The 19,253-nt window shown below is 37.3% G+C and overlaps 1 protein-coding gene across 2 annotated transcripts in view; it reads left to right on the plus strand.

Moving 5' to 3' along the window:
- erbb4b (erb-b2 receptor tyrosine kinase 4b) overlaps positions 1 to 19,253 on the plus strand; it is a 318,456-nt gene that overhangs the window by 214,795 nt on the left and 84,408 nt on the right. For both annotated transcript variants that reach the window (XM_051905832.1, XM_051905833.1), the window contains exons 4-8: positions 1,227 to 1,358; positions 4,222 to 4,287; positions 13,129 to 13,247; positions 15,133 to 15,274; positions 18,524 to 18,637. In XM_051905832.1, the coding sequence (XP_051761792.1) occupies positions 1,227 to 1,358; positions 4,222 to 4,287; positions 13,129 to 13,247; positions 15,133 to 15,274; positions 18,524 to 18,637 (573 nt within the window). The remainder of the gene's footprint in view (positions 1 to 1,226; positions 1,359 to 4,221; positions 4,288 to 13,128; positions 13,248 to 15,132; positions 15,275 to 18,523; positions 18,638 to 19,253) is intronic.

Here is a 19,253-nt window from a genome sequence, read left to right on the forward strand (position 1 = left end):
CAATTGAGGATTACTCCAGACACGTTAAGATCATAATGTTCATTGTCGTCTGGTGTGCCCAAACAGAGACGTCTCACCCATGAACGTGTGGGGAGGGGAACAACAGATTGATTCCTCTTCAGATCCGGTGATCCGTGTGAAACAGTATGATGCATATTAGGGCAAAGGATTGAGAAGTGTCTCCCTGCAGATGAAATATGAAATTAGAAATCTGTTAGCGCTGCTGTCCAAAGTGTCGGGGCTCCAAATCCAGGATGGATCTGATTCTGACATTGTCGGGGAATGTAATCATTTCCTTCCCTCTGTTTGTGTCTGCTGGGAGTAGACATCTCTCAGAGGAGCGGAAGGATGTGGGGAAAAATAGAGAAAGAAATAAAAATAAAAACAGATTAGGGTTATTAATAATAGTGGAATTTGTCTGGCCTCTTTGTTGAAGGGATAGTTCATCTCAAAATAAAATAAAATAAAATAAAAATCTGTCATTATTTATTCACCCAAATGTCATTCCAAACCAAATTATTTTACAATGACTGGGGACTGGAGCTTTTAAGCTCCAAATCGGATGCAAATGCATCATAAAAATATCATAAAAGCATCATATTTGACTCATGAGTTATGTATATCACACAATAGCTTTGTGTCATACACAGACGGGGCTGGATTTATCTCATAATGTGACGCTGGCAAAAGAAGGGACAAAACACGTAATTACACGTATTTAAGAATTGAAATATCAGATATTTCATGATATAGTTAACAAGTTTGGGAATATTTTGAATAAATAAGGAAAATGAAATAAAATCAATATATACATTACAAAAAACAATGACTAGTGCATTATTCAAAATTTCTCCTTTTGTGTTTTACAGAAGAAAAATCATACAGGTTTGGAATGATATTAGTGTGAGTAAATAATGACAGAATTTCATTTTTGAGTGAACTGTCCCTTTAAAGCACCAGTCTTGTCTGACTGGATTCCAGGTTGACTAACCAGCAGAAGTAGGCCAGTACTGACACCAGAGGGTCAAAAAGAGACATTGTGTGAAGAAATCAAATTATTTTATACATTATCTTTGTTCTCAGGAGAGCCTAACCCTGCTATATTCCATGTAAGGTAAGATAGTGATGAGGTCACCTTCACTGGAATGATAGGCTCAGAGGTGTCCGCTGACACAAGTCATTAAGTACTGAATGGTGTTTTATTGTTGCTGTCTGTGTTTTAACAGAAATTCTGAATGGAGGTGTGTACGTGGACCAGAACAAGTTCCTGTGTCATGCTGATACCATCCACTGGCAGGATATAGTGAAGAACGCCCGCCCTGATCACCTGGTTGTGCCGTCTAATAGCAGCAGCTTCTGTGAGTATTGACCATTAGAGATTGAGGTTCAAAACTGGATTGTTACTACACTACTGTTCAAAAGTTTGGGGTCAGTGTGATTTTTAAATGTTTTTGAAAGAAGACTCAATAATTAATTTCTTTCAAACAAAATCTTACTGGACACAAAATGAGAGCAAGGGATGTCTTAGAGAGGCAGAGTCTCTCAGAAGTAAAGAGGGCAGAGCTGTGAAAGAGTGCGTAAAAAGATTGTGGAATACTCTAAAAACAATGTTCCTCAATGTCAAATTGCAAAGGCTTTGCAAATCTCATCATCTACAGTGCATAACATCATCAAAAGATTCAGAGAAACTGGATAAATCTCTGCGTAAGGGACAAGGCCGAAGACCTTTATTGGATGCCTGTGGTCTTCAGGCCCTCAGACGACACTGCATCACTCATCAGCATGCTTGTGTCAATGACATTACTAAATGAGCCCAGGAATACTTCCAGAAACCACTGTCGGTAAACACAATCCGTCGTGCCATCTGCAGATGCCAACTAAAGCTCTATCATGCAAAAAGGAAGCCATATGTGAACATGGTCCAGAAGCGCCGTTGTGTCCTGTGGGCCAAGGCTCATTTAAAATGGACTGTTTCAAAGTGGAAAAGTGTTCTATGGTCAGACGAGTCCAAATTTGATATTCTTTTTCGGAAATCATGGACGCCATGCCCTCCGTGCTGAAAAGGAGGGAGACCTTCCAGCGTGTTTTCAGCGTTCAGTTCAAAAGCCAGCATCTCTGATGGTATGGGGGTGCATAGGTCCATACGGTATGGGCAGCTTGCATGTTTTGGAAGGCACTATGAATGCTGAAAGGTATATAAAGGTTTTAGAGCAACATATGCTCCCCTCCAGATGACGTCTATTTCAGGGAAGGCCTTGTGTATTTCAGCAGGACAATGCAAAACCACATACTGCAGCTATTACAACAGCCAGCATGGCTTCGTCATAGAAGAGTGCGGGTGCTGAATTGGCCTGCCTGCAGTCCAGATCTTTCACCTATAGAGAAACATACATCAAAGACGACCACAAACTCTTCAGCAGCTGGAAACCTATATCAGGCAAGAATGGGACCAAATTTTAACACCAAAACTCCAGAAACTCATAACCTCGATGCCCAGATGTCTTCAAACTGTTTTGAAAAGAAGAGGAGATTCTACACCATGGTAAACACTATTTTGAGACCTGTAGCAGGCATCAAATTTGAAATGAGCTCATTTTGTGCATAAAATTGTAAAATTTCTCAGTTTAAACATTTGTTATGTTATCTATGTTCTATTGTGAATAAAATATTGGCTCATGTGATTTGAAAGTCTTTTAGTTTTCATTTTATTCAAATTTAAAAAACGTCCCAACATTTCCTGAATTTGGGTTGTAAAAAGATGAGGGTGAGATTTAATTTTGGGGTTAACTGTTCTTAAAAACTAATTTTTACAGCTTTTAATGAAAATTTGGAGAGGCAGATTATATTATATCCAATCAATCAATCTTTTTGATCTTTTCTCTCCCCACTTCCCAGATCAAGGGTGTTGAATCTGTAATCCACTATAATCTCTTAGTGTTTTGGGGGAGGGATTGTCCTCATCGATTTTATTTAGTTATTTAGCGAGGTTATTTACATTAGATGTTCAAAAAAACAACAGGGAATAGGCAATGCTCCTTTCACCAATTAAAATGCAATCCTGCCCTTCCAGCCAATGTTTATCAATTACTTATTTCCAATGTTTGTAACCTTCAGATTCGGTTAGAAGCAGCAGTGTGGGCGGTAAGAAGAAGCATAGAATGATCTTGATGGTCAATGTAAACATTAAAATGAACCAAATGAGACCTTAAGCGTCTCTGTCATTATTTACTCACCCTCATTTTATTTTCAAACCTGAATGACGTTCTCTTTCTAGTGGAATAGAGGAAAATTATTGTGAAATAATCTTCACAGTGACCAGGATCTTCCAAGCTCAAAAAGGCACCATAAAAGTGGCCCATACGACTCGTAAGCTGTCTATACCTCACAAGAAACTTTTGTATATGAATTATAATGTACAAGTCATATAGACTACTTTTATGCTGATCTTTTGTCCTCTTTGGAGCTCTACAGTGTGAATTTCCATTGCATGGTCGTGAGTAAATGAAGACAGAATTTTCATTTAGGCTGAGCTATTAGAAAGGCAATGGAGTGGCCCTTTCTCACCATATCTCACAAAAGTTTTCCATGAATGAGAGAGAAATCAAGTGAGAGAGAGTGTAAAAAAAGGGTGATGTTTAAAAAGGGGAGATAGTCAAAAGTGCCTGGTCCATGTAGTTGAAGAGAGCAAGCCACTAGTGTAATTACTCTTAACTGAAGTGGAACAGGGACAGAGGACAACACTCCATCAGTCAGCCATGCTCACACTGCAATTACCCAACAGTCAATTAAGCTTGGGTGGCAGAACAGCCACCGCAGATGAGTGTAGCAAAGCCATACGGGCCGTCTCCTCTGGGGCGGGGAGGATTCAGGCAGAGCTCCAGAGAGTCAGGGAGAACATTGTTCTGTCAGTCAGTGACGACTCTTCCCCACTTCATCAGAACAGGGTCAGTGCGGATGAAAAGAGTTCTATCCCAAAGCGGAATGATCCAGATTATGGTTACTGTGATTAAACAGTATACAACGCCATAACAATAGTGTGATAAGAATGCACACTTAAAAATGAACTCGAAGTTAACTTTCTAAATGCACTGATCTTTCTGGTCTTATTTTGCAGAGTTGCATAAGTGAATGTTATTTTAAATAAAACATTTGTTTGTGTAATCTTTTATTAAAATGCATAAACTTGCAATAATTAAATGTTTTTGTCATTCCTTGTTGCAGGTCAAAGGTGTCATAGAGCATGTAATGGACGCTGCTGGGGGCCAAAGGAGGACCAGTGTCAGAGCTGTAAGTCATTCACTAGTGACTTCAAAATGGTTAAAAAAAGCAGGACATTGTGAAATGATAAATGTATGCCTACATCTGAATGTGCAAAAGTTTGTTTTCTCAACCTTTGGTCACATGACAGAGTGTCACTTCCACTAGTGTTTGACAGTCATTCCTCACAGGATTTGAATCTGCAGCCTTTCAGTTACCAGCATAGCGCTTTAACCAATGTACCACACACATGTTTGAAATGATGCCACCATCCTTTTGATGTTCAGAGATTTTCATTCATTGGCCTAGCGGCTTTGCACATGTGTGCCAATGCTTTGAACTCTGGTGCTCATGCGGGCAATATGAGTTCAAATCTCAGTACGAGTTCAAATCTGGCTTATGTCCTTTTTCAATTAACCATTGTTTCTGGTCTTTCTTATACTATCTACATGTATATAGTGACAAAAAGACCAAAACTAAAATGTAAAAAAAAACCTAACTTTACAATAAGATTCATTTGTTAACATTAGTTAATAAATGCTGTATAAGTGCAGTTTCATTATTAGCTCATGTTAAAGGGTTAGTTCACCCAAAAAATGAAAATAATGTAATTTATTACTCACCCTCATGTCGTTCCACACCCGTAAGACCTTCGTTAATCTTCGGAACACAAATTGAGATATTTTTGTTGAAATCCGATGGCTCTGTGAGGCCTACATAGGGAGCAATGATATTTCCTCTCTCAAGATCCATAAAGGTACTAAAAACATATTTAAATCAGTTCATGTGAGTACAGTGGTTCAATATTAATATTATAAAGCGACAAGAATATTTTTGGTGCGCCAAAAAAACAAAATAACAACTTATTTAGTGATGGCTGATTTCAAAACACTGCTTCAGGAAGCTCCGGAGCATAATGAATCTGCTCGATAAGTCAATAAGAGTCGATAAGCATACTGAAGCTTATCAACCTAGGATGAAGAAAAATCTCTCAGAAGTAACTTTTACTCATGAATATAATATCTAGACTCTGCAGAGACAGCCGCCAGAGAGAGGTGAAGAGTCGTTCCACTCTGTGAGAGTTCTCCAGCTTTCTCCACAGGCCCGATCCGGCACCTCCAGCAGGCCGTGGCAAACCGCTGCCCTCCCAGTGGAGGATAATTGAAGAGAGAGACGGGAAGCCTGACTCTTCCTCTCCTCTCACATGTAGCTGCGGAAACCAGCTGCACTTAAAACTGCCAGGATTAATTACTTTAGGACCCTCAAAACTCTCACACCTAGACAGATACTCTGTCTCTCTCTTGCAGTCTTCCTCTCAACATGCTTGATCACAACACGCAGTAACTCTGATTTCCCCCGACGTGCTCGTATAATGCAGTCAAATGCTAAGTGAGACTGCTCAAAAACATGTCATTACCCCTGCCTCGAAAAGCTTGCTAATGCAGCCGTAAGGGTCTCTTTTTAAGGACAAAGCACTCGTAACTTATATTGGATTTTTTTCTGCTGAAAAAAGAAACCATTTTTCGAAATTTTCATCTTAGAGAAAAACCTCTCATGGCAGGTAGTTTGCATAACAGTACTCTTATGTCATTAGCATGAGCTGGAGGAGATGGAAAGTTAATCGGCAGGCCAACACGGAATCTGCGCCCGATCATTTTTGCAGAATATTACACAGATTTCTACAGAATTTGAACGCCTTTCATTTAAAAATTATGCATATCGCTTGCTCCTTGCATATTCTGTAGTCTTCATTCATTTTTCATTGAACTTAGTGGATATTTTATATTAAATAATATATATTTTTGTATCTGATGGTGTTGTTCCATACTAATGATTGGCAAGGAAAACTTTAAAGCAGCAGAAATTTTACCAGAACATATACTTTTTTTTTTTCTTTTTTTTCTCCATACACTTTTATTTTTCATGTTTTCTAGCTTGTTTTCCATAGTGAAAAAAACCTATACCAAAATGTATTTAAAATACATTTATTTTACACTAAATATGGTACAAATCCATATTTACTGACATATCACTTGAGACTTTGATATAAATATTATAATTAAACTTTATTTGTAGTACTTTGTTGTTGCACAATGCACATTTCTTAATATTAAGCCTAAAATGTGTTTTAATATTACTATTAGTAAGGATATAATGATCACTGTATAATATTAGTCTTTAAATGCAAGATACTTAAAGTTTACCTAAACTTGCAATAGTTCCAATTTAGCACAATTAAATATACTTAAGTATATCTTTAGTTGGACCTCAGCACTACTTCCGGATAACTAAAGTGCATTAAGTACAAAATTAGTTGTTCCAATTTAGCAGACTTTAAGTGTATCAGTTAAGTATACCAAAAGTACAATTGCAGGGTATTTTTATTAAGTACATAAATATGTAAATGTATTTGTAGTATTCTTAGCATAAAATAAATGTATTTCAAATACATTTTGGTATAATTTATTTTTCACTAGGGTTGTCCGAGTTCTATAAAAAACATATTTAAATTATTGCCACAAAATTTAGCAGATTTTTCCCTAAAAAAGAGCAGAGAGTCTGCTGACTCTGTCTGGAGCTGCTAATGGTATTTCAGCACATCTATGAGACCATGTATCGGTATTCACGACAGTATCATCACACAGATGAGCAGAGCAGAGCAATTTCACTTTATGGAATGGCAGGAAAACTATCATGTACCTGAAACTTGTACTACTCTGGTGATATCACCATTTATTCACGTAATGGACAATCATTTTTATAGACTTCTCCATACAGTAAAATGGTTTGGCGGGTCAAGTAGGAGAATATGAGCCTTTTTGCTTCTCAAATACTCTCTAATTAATCATAATGTCCTTCCTGCTTCCTCTTTCCTCTCTCTTCTGCAGATGTACCTGTCATTTTACTCTGTCCCTCCATCTGGGTACCAACACTCTCATTCTTCTCGCTCAGTTTTGTTTTCATTCCATCTTCAAGACCTCTGAGAGAAAATCTGTTATTTATATGGAGAAACCATTTATTTGAACAGGAGCTTCTGTCTCTCTGTGGCTGGGTTCTGAATCAAGCAAGCATACTAACAAAAATGGTACCTCATATGTAGTAAGCAGTTTGGAACTGCAACTCATACAAATAGCAAAGTGCACAAAAGACTGGAATTTTAGTTGATTTCATTGTTGTTGTTAATGTGGATATACATAGCACACACAGACATTGGATAGAACACTCAATGTTTGATTACATTTAATTATTTTATTAATGCTCATCAATAAAATGTTATTTATTGAAAGAATTGTACACTACCATTCAAAAGTTTGGGGTCAGTATTTATTTTTTTTTAATTTTTTTTTTTAAGAAATTCATACATTTATTTAGCAAGGATACGTTAAATTAATCAAAAGCGATTTTTACATTGTTACAACATATTTCTATTCTCAAATAAATGCTGTTCTTATGAACAAAAATATTTAGCAGCACAACTTTGAGAATAATAAGAAATTTGAGCACCAAATCAGCATATTAGAAGGATCATGTGACACTGAAGACAAATTCAGCTTTGCCATAACAGTATATATATATACTGTTATGGCAAAGCTGAATTTGTAATATATATATATATATATATATAATATTCCTAATTTTTTGAAGGAAACTTAAGCAGTTTTAAGGCTTGAATTGAGGAACCGATGAGGCTAATACAATTAAGGAAAGAAGGCTACCTATTTATTTTAAGAGATTTAGTTCAATTATGCATATTGAAATTAAAGTGTTAGTTCACCCAAAAATGAAAATTCTGTCTTTAATTACTCATCCTCATGTTGTTCCACACCCGTAAGACCTTCGTTCATTTCCGGAACGCAAATTAAGATATTTTTGATAAAATCCCATGGCTCGTGAGGCCTGCAGTGAGAGCAAGTTAACTTAGACTTTCAAACGCCCAGAAAGGTACTAAAAACATATTTAAAACAGTTCATGTGACTACAGTGGTTCAACCTTAATGTTATGAAGCAACAAGAACACTTTTTGTGCCCCAAAAAAACAAAATAATGACTTTATTCAACAATATCTAGTGAAGGTCACGTGAACCATTGAAATTTCAAAACAGTAATGACGTAACAAAGCCTCGTTTACTGAAATCACGTGACTTTGGCAGTTTGAGATCGTTTGACACACACTCTGAACTACTGATTCGAAACAAAAGATTCGTAAAGCTTTGAAGCTTCATGAAGCAGTGTTTTGAAATCGCCCATCACTAGATATTGTTGAATAAAGTTGTTATTTTGTTTTTTTGGCGCACAAAAAGTATTCTCGTCGCTTCATAACAAATTTTCATTTTTGGGTGAACTAACCATTTAAGTGTTATTTTATGTGTTTTTGAGTGAAGGGAAACATCTGTTAATGTTTAACGTTCAGTTATTTTTGACATTCGAAAGAGTTTCTATTATGTTGATCTTTTATTGAGCTCATCAGAATTATTATATCATTGAAAGATATTGTACATGTGATGTTTCTTTAGATTTTGGAATTATAATCATGCTGCTTACTTTTTTTGGGACCTTACTGTACCTTTACAGGGGCAGTTCACCACAGCAAATAACAATTCTGGCATTATTTACTCATCCTCATGTCATTCCAAACTCATCTGAGCTGTTCTTGTATGGAAAAATCAGTGTAACGATTCTCAAAAAATGTCTGTTCCATAGCACACATAACAGCATATGGGTTTGGAACAACACAAGTAAATAATAACAGAATTTTCATTTTTGGGTGAACTAAAATTTGCCGACATAAGCAGCTCACTAGGTTTTGGACCGTAGCCTGTTCTCTCTCTCTCTCTCTCTCTCTCTCTAGTATATTCTGATCTCATTTAGATAGTCGTAAGCAAACCTTTGCACTGCCTCCACAAAGACACTATATGTCACCGCACTGCACCAGATAAGTCCCGTCTGTTCTCTCTCCTCTCCCCCCGTCTCGCCGTCCTCACCTTCCTTCTCTCATCACAGCGGTTAAATCCGCAGCTCGCCTTGCCACCAGCCGCCTAGCTTGAGTAGTCTTAATTGTCGAAACGATAAGGACGAAGTAATTGGAGAACTGCACGACTGTGAAATGGATTCGAGTTCCATCTCACGCTAATGAAGCTATTTACTAAGTCGAGAGCATTAAACATTCTTGTTGGATTTTCACTGTAGCTTCCCTGTCATTTCTGCAAACTTAAATGTGTATTTCTCCTCAACCCAGTGGATACTGAGTAAATATTTCAATCTAGTATATTCAAATAATGATTTTTTTGAAACATAATTAGATTTGGAATCAATTTGTGCATAGCTAAACGGGGATTACATCTAAACAAGAGCGGCGCTTCTTGACCTAAAATGTGTCTGCGCCATAAAACACGGCAGTTGAGCTGCTAATGAAACTCTCAGAGGCTAAATATTCTGTGCTTTATGGTCTTCTGTGTACTTTATCAGATTGATGGTGTATAATTGCCAGAGCTGGGTGTATTTTAAAAAGCATGTTTTGTGGCAAATGAATCAACATCGCCCTTCTGAGTGGGCCTTTAGTTCAGTAAAATGTCTTTTGTTTTGTAAAATAGGCCATTTGGTGTCTATGCAGTAATGGCTTGCACTGCCATAACGGCAGTGGAAAAGTGGTATTTCAGAGGAAGGCCAATTCGCATCATTTGAATCTATTCAATTAATAACTTTTATACATATGCCTATCATATTGATTATGTACCTTTTCATAGAGATAAAATTCTTAGCTACATTATGCAGGTTTTATAGGGAGGCTGTAATAACAAGAGACACTTGTGAATGTAAATAGGTCGATGACCTTTTTCTATCAACATTTTAGTTTAAATGTTATATAAATGTACAAGGGAAAGTGTGTATAGGTGCTGAGATAATCATCTTTTCCAATGCCCTGTTTTATAGTTCTCTTGAAGGGTTCATATTAAAAAATTTATATTATTATTATTTCCCCTGGTACCAAGGTATTAAGGTTTTCCCCCCTAAAAAAAAAAGTAGTAAAAAAGTGCAATTTTCCTCCCTCTTTCCTTAGAAAGACTTTTTTTTTTCACTCATATGGGAAGCAGGTTTGTTGTTGTGTTTAATATAGTATTAACTGCCTTATCCTTTAAAAACAACTTTTAGGTTGCATCACATTGTGACAGATACATAAAACAATTAAACTTCTAATTAATAAGGTTAGACCGAAATGATCAGCCTTGATCAACCTTGGAATATAAAAATAAAATTCCAACTTTAAGATAATTCACAAGGATGTGCAGAGCTGCAGGTACTACACACAACCAGAAAGGTTTGGTGAACTTTATGTTTAGTAAAACACTTTACTCTTACTGTATATTGTTCATTCTCCTGCTAATCGTATCTGTCTGACAATGACTGGGTGGGCCATGTTTCTGATCACCCAGTAGGCATCATTCATATGTAAACATGGATGATCCTATAATAATTTATTAATCTATCTTTAAAGTTGAAGTTCAAACCCTTTTTTTGTGCAGTTTAGTTTCAATAAGTTTTCTTTTTTGTTTAATGAAGTGATTCAGTAAGCAGTGTGAGCATGAGAACATTAAAAACTGCATAAATAATAGTTATACTAAAATTATAAAAAATATTTTAGATTAAGTGTAGCATGTTACCCAGCAGGACACTGCTGTCACTGTTTGAAATTTTATGTCAATGTACCAAGATCCATGTACACCTGAATCCTGCCACGCTTAGAGAGCCTTATGAACTCTTGATAAAGAATTAACATGCATTTGTAAGAGGCTGTGTAGAGTGCAGTCAGCCCGAACAAGCTTGCACATACAAATGCTGCTGTGGAAATCCAATTACACCATTTTACAAGCACCGTGCTAGTAACACTCACACTAACATTCATGTGGGGGCTGGTAGATAAATTAAAATGACAGTCTTTGTAGGATTTGAGTCTTTGTGATTTTGTACATTTGTTGCGTTCCAGAACCACGATTCATAACGTAACCCACTGGCCATTAGGGTAAACTGTATTCTACTATAGCTAGTTTTCTCTTTCTGGTCAACATTTGTGATGGCAGAGGAACCATTTTAGGAAAATCTTACTCAGGAAGTTAGTTAAAGTCGACACATTTACAGCTAGCTAAAGGATGCATTAAACTGATCAAAAGACACATTGAAGACATTTATAATGTTACAAATACACCGATCAGGCATAACATTATGACCACCTTCCTAATATTATGTTGGTCCCCCTTTTGCTGCAAAAACAGCCCTGACCTATCGAGGCATGGACTCCACAAGACCCCTGAAGGTGTGCTGTGGTATCTGGCACCAAGATGTTTGGAGCAGATCCTTTAAGCCCTGTAAGTTTCAAGGTAGGGCCTTCATGGATCGTACTTGTTGTTCAGCACATCCCACAGATGTGACGCACACGCACCCAGCTGTCCACGTGATGTAAAAGAAAACATATTTTATCAGACCAGGCCACCTTCTTCCATTGCTCCGAGGTCCAGTTCTGATGTTCACATGCCCACTGTTGCCTCTTTCAGCGGTGGACAAGGGTCAGCATGGGCACCCTGACTGGTCTGCGGCTATGCAGCCCCATACGCAACAAACTGCGATGCACTGTGTGTTCTGACACCTTTCTATCAGAACCAGCATTAACTTCTTGAGCAATTTGAGCTACAGTAGCTCGTCTGTTGGATCGGACCACACGGGCCAGCTTTCGCTCCCCACGTGCATCAATGAGCCTTGGCCACCCATGACCCTGTCACCGGTTCCCCAATGTTCCTTTCTTGGACCACTTTTGATAGATACTGACCACTGCAGACCGGGAACACCCCACAAGAGCTGCAGTTTTGGAGATGCTCTGACCCAGTCGTCTAGCCATCACAATTTGGCCCTTGTCAAACTCGCTCAAATCCTTACGCTTGCCCATTTTTCCTGCTTCTAACACATCATCTTTGAGGAAAAAATGTTCACTTGCTGCCTAATATATTCCACCCACTAACAGGTGCTGTGATGAAGAGATAATCAGTGTTATTCACTTCACCTGTCAGTGGTCATAATGTTATGCCTGATCTTTTGAACTTTCTATTCATCAAAGAATTGTGGGGGGAAAAAAATGTATCACTGTTTCCACAAAAAAATATGAAACAGTACAACATTGATAATAGGAAGAAATGTTTCCAAATCAGCATATTAGAATGATTTCTGAAGCATCATGTGACACTGAAGACTGGAGTAATGGCTACTGAAAGTTCAGCTTTGCCATCACAGGAATAAATTAAAATTTTAAATATATTAACATAGAAATTAGTTATTTTAAATTGTAATAATATTTAACAATATATCTTTAAATAAAAAAAAAAATTACCAAGCCAACATTTTTAAATGGCAAATAATATTGTATACATTTTTATAGTAACTCAATCACATCCTTGAGTAAGGTTTGTTACTATCCTAACAATGTAAGAAGAGTTGCATTAGCCAAGCATTCGCATCTGCGTTTGCATATTTACAGCATGTAGAGTATATTTCTGGCCTTATTTCAGAAAGCTCCTAAGCTCATTCAGCAGCTACACCAGAGATGTATTCGGCAAGCCATATGGTAGAAATTACTGTGAATGTCTATATTCATTACTGTGAGTATCGCTAGGAGTAGGAAAGCAGCTCTGCTCCATGTTCACCATCACTCTGAAGTTAAGAGACCACACATCACCACTTGTTCTCTCTGGCTAGAGCTCTGTTTACTCACAATACCACTCCTATGGCATCTAGACAGCTGTGCAGTACGATGATGAGGCATTATGGTTATAAGAAAATGCATTTTTCACTAACAGTTTCTGAACTTGTCTCTCTGCTTCCTTCTCAGTGACGAAGACGGTGTGTGCCGAGCAGTGTGATGGCCGCTGTTTTGGGCCGTACGTCAGTGACTGCTGCCATCGTGAATGTGCTGGAGGCTGTTCAGGACCAAAGGACACAGACTGCTTTGTATGTCTTCAGTATTTTTGTAACACACACACCCACCCAATCATATTGGTGTTTGCAGAATATAGTCGATTAGCTCTGACACTAGTTGATGCTTTAGCTCTGTGTCAAATAGTCACAGATCACATGACTACAGTTTGTCCTATATTGTGACAGCAGGACGAAAATTCCTCTGTCCACAAACTATGTCCTTGTGTATTTGCATGTTATAGTCAAATATAAAGTGGAGTTTCAAACTAAAGTCCACTAGCAATTTTTCATTTTTCTGTTTTAATAGGGTTTTTATCAACACACACAATTTGATTGAAAAATTAAACTGAAAAAATAACATGAATATATACAGCATATATATATATATATATATATATATATATATATATATATATATGATGATGATCAGGTTTTACACAAACTATATATATGTCCACACCAACGCACAATGACATTCTGTTTATTACAAGCACACGCTGCAATTATAACATCTGCTACTTTAAATCTCAAGTTCTTTAAAGCAGGATGGATTCTGATTGGCCTTCAGTGTTTTTATCATTTATCAGCTGGAAAAAATTGTGATTCCAATGATGTCATACCTCTGTCGTTATTATTATAGTTGTGGTGTGGACTTCCCTATTCTCATAGAATTAGAGTGATTCTTAAAACTTTATAGTTGTTGTTATCCTGTGAACGGGATTTTGAACATGGTCAAAATGTCACAAACATACCTGCCTAGTGGTCTAGAAATTGTGCAGTGTTAAATATTTGTGTTTCAGCTTATGTGATAATGTTTTGTTTTCAAGATTTTTACAAAATTCTAAAACTTTGATTTTATAGGTTTAAATTAGATTTTGAATCTCAGATTTGAATAGGAAATCAGGCTTTTAAACCTCTCTGTGTTTGAAATTATGCAAATGTGAAATTAAAGTGAAACTAGAGGCATTGTGCCTCACGACTAGTCAACATCTTTTCCGGGTTACAAGTTGAATAGAAGCCCTAACTTCAAATTTTACATCCAGAGTGAGTATACTTGCACACAACTCTCTTAGATGTCTCAGTACTGTATGTAATAACATTTTTCCCCAAACACACACACACACACACAGTCTGTCAGTCATCTATGGCCTTATCAGCATCCCATAAACCTGCAATTGTATAAGTGTTACGGTAACAGCAGCAGACCTATTCTGGCTCTCTCACCTTATCTGTGAGTTTTTGTTCAGCTGTGATGTTCACTTCTGCAAAAGAGATCCATGTTGCCTACAGATGACTCGCTTTTGACCAGAAATCTCCCTATAGGAGACGTTCTTTGCACCAGAGATACCATTAAAATCTCATTTCCTCCCACAATGCTTTGCTGTGAATGAGAGTGGGGGCCACACCTCTGTAGCTCTTTTGTTACGTGCTGCCTGGGCAGATCCCAACCGTCTCTGACTGTTCCTCGCTCCTCCGGCCCTCAGAGAAAGCGATTTATCGCACCTCTCCGGTTTTTTAATTAGTTATCCTCAGCTGTAATCATTGATATTGTACTTCTCAATTGTTCCCTTTTAATTGAAAAAGCACTTTCGTGGCATGCATTGGGATTTGGATCAATGCAGTAACTCTATGACAGAAAACATATATTTTCTCATGTCAGATTTATAAAGTATAGAGCTTTTTCAATTCCTTTAACCTGTTTGAATCATTATTTATTAGTAGTATTGCTGCTTTATATTGTTTTTATGTAGTATTGGTGTTGGTTGACATACTTTTTTGTGGGTTGGAGCTGATTAGTGGTGTTCTGGCACATTCTTCTATTGCATAATGCCCTAAAATGAGTCTGTAATAGTTTTTGTCAGCTGTTTTATTAAATAAATGTGTATTGCTGTCAATAACCTTGTTTCCTTGTGTCCAGGCCTGCACTAACTTCAACGACAGCGGTGCATGTGTGACGCAATGCCCACAGCCCTTCGTCTACAACCCCACCACGTTCCAGCTGGAGCACAACCCACGGGCCAAATACACATATGGAGCCTTCTGCGTCAAAAAGTGCCCACGTAAGACAGAGAGAATGAATACAAACCTCTGTATGCTTACGCACACGGTTCAAGCTGGATCTTTCACTCACATAAATGGATATCAGGTGTCACGTCTAGGCGTGTTCACAAGCGGGCATGTAAGCATGTTTCAGATTGAATGCAAATGAGGCGGATCGGCTGCACCTGAGTCCTCGCGCTCCTCTGAGCCCCTGATGTGGTGCGGCCTACACGTAGAGCCCCAGGAGTGAACCTGTCTGCTAAATCTCACTCAGATTCTTGACCTCTGTTTTCCCTATTGACTTGAGGGAGGGAGGGAGAGAGGGAGGGAGGGAAAGAAAGAAAGAAAGAAAGAAAGAAAGAAAGAAAGAAAGAAAAAGAAAGGGGTCTTCAACCGGGGATCTGTGGCAGTTCTGCAGGGGGTCCAACAACTGTTTGATCTCAAAATAATTATTGTGAAAATATTAAAATATGCGTTAAAACGACACTAAGTTAACCCCCACGTTCTGTTGAGAATTACTTTATTTTTATTTCAGACACAATAATGTGTGTGTAAAAATTAAACTAAATTTATTTTCCCTTCGCATTAATTTAATTAATTAATTTACTTATTATAAGTTATTCTAACCTAATCAAATTCTGGTAGAGTGATATTATAAGATCCTCTTTTTTCTTTTTCTTTTTTTTTCTTTTTTTAACCACAAGGCAGTAATGCGCTTTTCAGAAATGTGATTGGGATCAGTGTTTATTATTGTTTCTTCCTTTTTGACTGAGTTTGACACCAGCAAAAGCAATATATATACATATATATATATATATATATATATATATATATAATATATATATATATATATATATATCAGAAATCAGAAATACAATAAAAATAATTAACGGTGTGGACACTAATTAGAGAACTGTAGCATCTATGCATGTATAATCTTTGCATTTTATAACTGGCGTCCACAAACATATACTACCATTTAAAAGTTTGGATTTTGTTGATCAGAAGTGACAGTTAATTGATTAAATTGACAAGTGATAGTAAAGCAATTTATAATGTTACAAAATATTTCTATTCCAAATAAAACTTTCTATTAATCAAGGAATCCTGAAAAAAATTTATGTTGGTTTTAAATATATTAAGCAGCACAACTGATTTCAGCATTAATAATAATATGAAATGTTTCTTGAGCAGAAAATCAGCATATTAGAATGATTTCTGAAGGATCATGTGACACTGATGACTGGAGTAATGATGCTGAAAATTCAGCTTTGTCATCACAGGAATGAATTACATTTTAAAACATATTAAAATACAAAACAGTTATTTTTAATTGTAATGTTATTTCACAGTATTTCTGTTCTTAATGTATTTTTGATCAAATAAATGCAGCCTGGTAAAGATAAGAGACTTCAAAAACATTAAAAAAATCTTACTGACCCCAAACGACCTTATGTAGATTAAATCATGAGTTATGAAATTTTACTTTTAATCAGAAAAGTCATGAATTTTCAACCTGATACTTCAATCTTCATTATGTTTTTGAGGGGTCTCTGAACAGAAATCAAGCATAGCGTTAGTTCTGGCAGGTCACGTTAGTCAAGCTCATATCAGCTGACTCTCAGCTGACCCATGTCTACCTATAGGCATATGACGCCTATCATAGCATCCTTATATATAAGGTCCATTCAGTATTATCAGCAATTTTATCGCATTGCTCAGGAGCTAATTACCCTCCTCCATCCCCAGCTCCTCCTCTCATCCAGTCAGGACTTGGCCTCTGATATACCTCTTTGAATCAGACTTATGTTTCTTGAATCATGTTGTTACATTAAATAATTGTCATTGTCATTAGAACATTAATGATATCTGCATATGCTGGTTCTGTTCTGTTACCCTAAAGGGGGTTATCGCTGCTCTCCCTGCTCTTATCCATGCTAGGCTACATGAATGGGCAGGGAGTTTTTACCCAGAACAGAACCATACCGCCAATCCAAACTGTATGCTAATTGTCAATCATATTTGACGATAGTAGTCCTGACGGATTTTCCACAGTTATAGTTAACCTGGTAATATCAGGGAATTGATCAAACTATGGTAACGTCGTGGAAATGAACAAAATCCTAAAAATATTTAATTGGCTAAGGCTAGAAATAGCTCTTTTTGGGTGCAATCTCTATAAAATTTCATGAAAAAATCATGGAAATTAATTGGTCAAAAAGTGCGGGAATCCCACCTGAGACCCCAAACAGAAGATAAACTTAATTTTAACCATGTTTCAAATGTTTTATTTTCCATCTCAAATTTAAATGTATTAAGTAAAAAATGTAAATATGATGTACAAGTACATTTTTAATGTTTTAATGGCTTTGCAATGTCAGCACCATAACAAAGTATGTACATGTAGTACTATACACATGCATACAATGTAACACTCAGTTTATACAATATAAAACAGAGCTGACTGTGAAAAGACCTCATGGGGTAATTATGGAGATAATAATCTCATGTGTTTCTCAGTGAAACGATGAATGTTTCTTATGAACTGGCCTGACTTCTTTGAAGAGGAGAGAACGGGGAAAGAGAAAGCAGCATCAAAATAATGAAAGAGAGTTGTGATAATGGTGATGATAGGTGAGCAGGAGTGCCATTATTCCCCCTTGCTGGGCCGCCACTGCTGCAGAATGAAGGGTTTGCACACTGACAGACGCCCACTCCAGTGCTCAGTCCACGATGAATGTTATCGTGCAGTACTGAGAGACCCGTCCCATAACCTTAACCACCTTCTGCAGTCACACAAGGCCACTTCATTCAATGGTACAGCTCTGAAATCCTCAGTTTGGTTGTGTTTCACTAAGCTGCTAAGTGAGGGTTGTGTTTTTTACCCAGGGTTATTCGTTTTTCTGGTGTCACGTTAAATGTAATGCCACAGTAAGACTCTGAGATTCACGTTACATGTAAGAGGTGAAGAGAGACGTCTGCACTTGAGAGCTCCATCTTCTTTTATCTGGCCCTCCGTGAGCCCTCTCTCCTCTCTGGTGATGGATGTCACGCTGCACAGTCACTCCCGAAAATAGGCTCTTTCCACACACACGCCACAGTCCCCGCTGTGTTTGTGCAGATGTGTTAATGGTTTTTGTCTGAGAATGGATATTTCTTCTCTACCATTACAAAATGTCAATGGCCTTTTTCACAGAGATTGCTTAGAGTTTGTTCAGGGGCATGCTGCCATCTGACACTTTGTTCTGCCTCTGTGTGTGGCGTGACAGATAACTTTGTGGTGGACCACAGCTCCTGTGTCAGAGCCTGTCCCAGCAACAAGATGGAGGTGGAGGAGAACAGGATCAAGATGTGCATCCCCTGCACTGATATCTGCCCTAAAGGTGATCACACACTTCATTAACCTTTTGAGCGGTACGGTCCCACATATGGGATTTTTATTTCTGTGCCCCTGAGAGTACGGTCCCACATATGGGATTTAGAACGTTCAATGACGTCACATAACTGCCAGATATCACAACTATGCAGTGTTTTTAGCCACATTATTTTTTATTTTTTGTTTTTTGTTTTTTTTTAAGGTTTCAGACATTTAAATACACATAAGCACCAGTAAAACAATACATGTAGAGTTTATAAAATACACACTGATGTCAGACATCAGTGGAAGCAGCAATAACAATCCATTCAAATATAATTTGCCAGTGTTTATTCATATCAGACACACAAAGTGGGCCTAAGTAACTATGAAGTTTACTCTATTATTCTTCCAGTTCACCAGCCACTTACTTGCATGTTTTTCGGAGAAACCAATGAATTTACGTGCTGTAAATCCGACTGACAGGACTCTGCGAACTGCGGCGCAAACTAAGATGGCGGCACCCATCTCGCGTTATAGATCAAGATAAAGATCATTTATGAAGGTTTTTAAATGACAAAACACACTCTTACACATATTTGAGAATCGGAATATCAGATGGTTGATGACATGGTAAGCAAGTT

Source organism: Ctenopharyngodon idella, chromosome 9, assembly GCF_019924925.1.
Source record: "Ctenopharyngodon idella isolate HZGC_01 chromosome 9, HZGC01, whole genome shotgun sequence".
Lineage (NCBI taxonomy): Eukaryota > Metazoa > Chordata > Actinopteri > Cypriniformes > Xenocyprididae > Ctenopharyngodon > Ctenopharyngodon idella.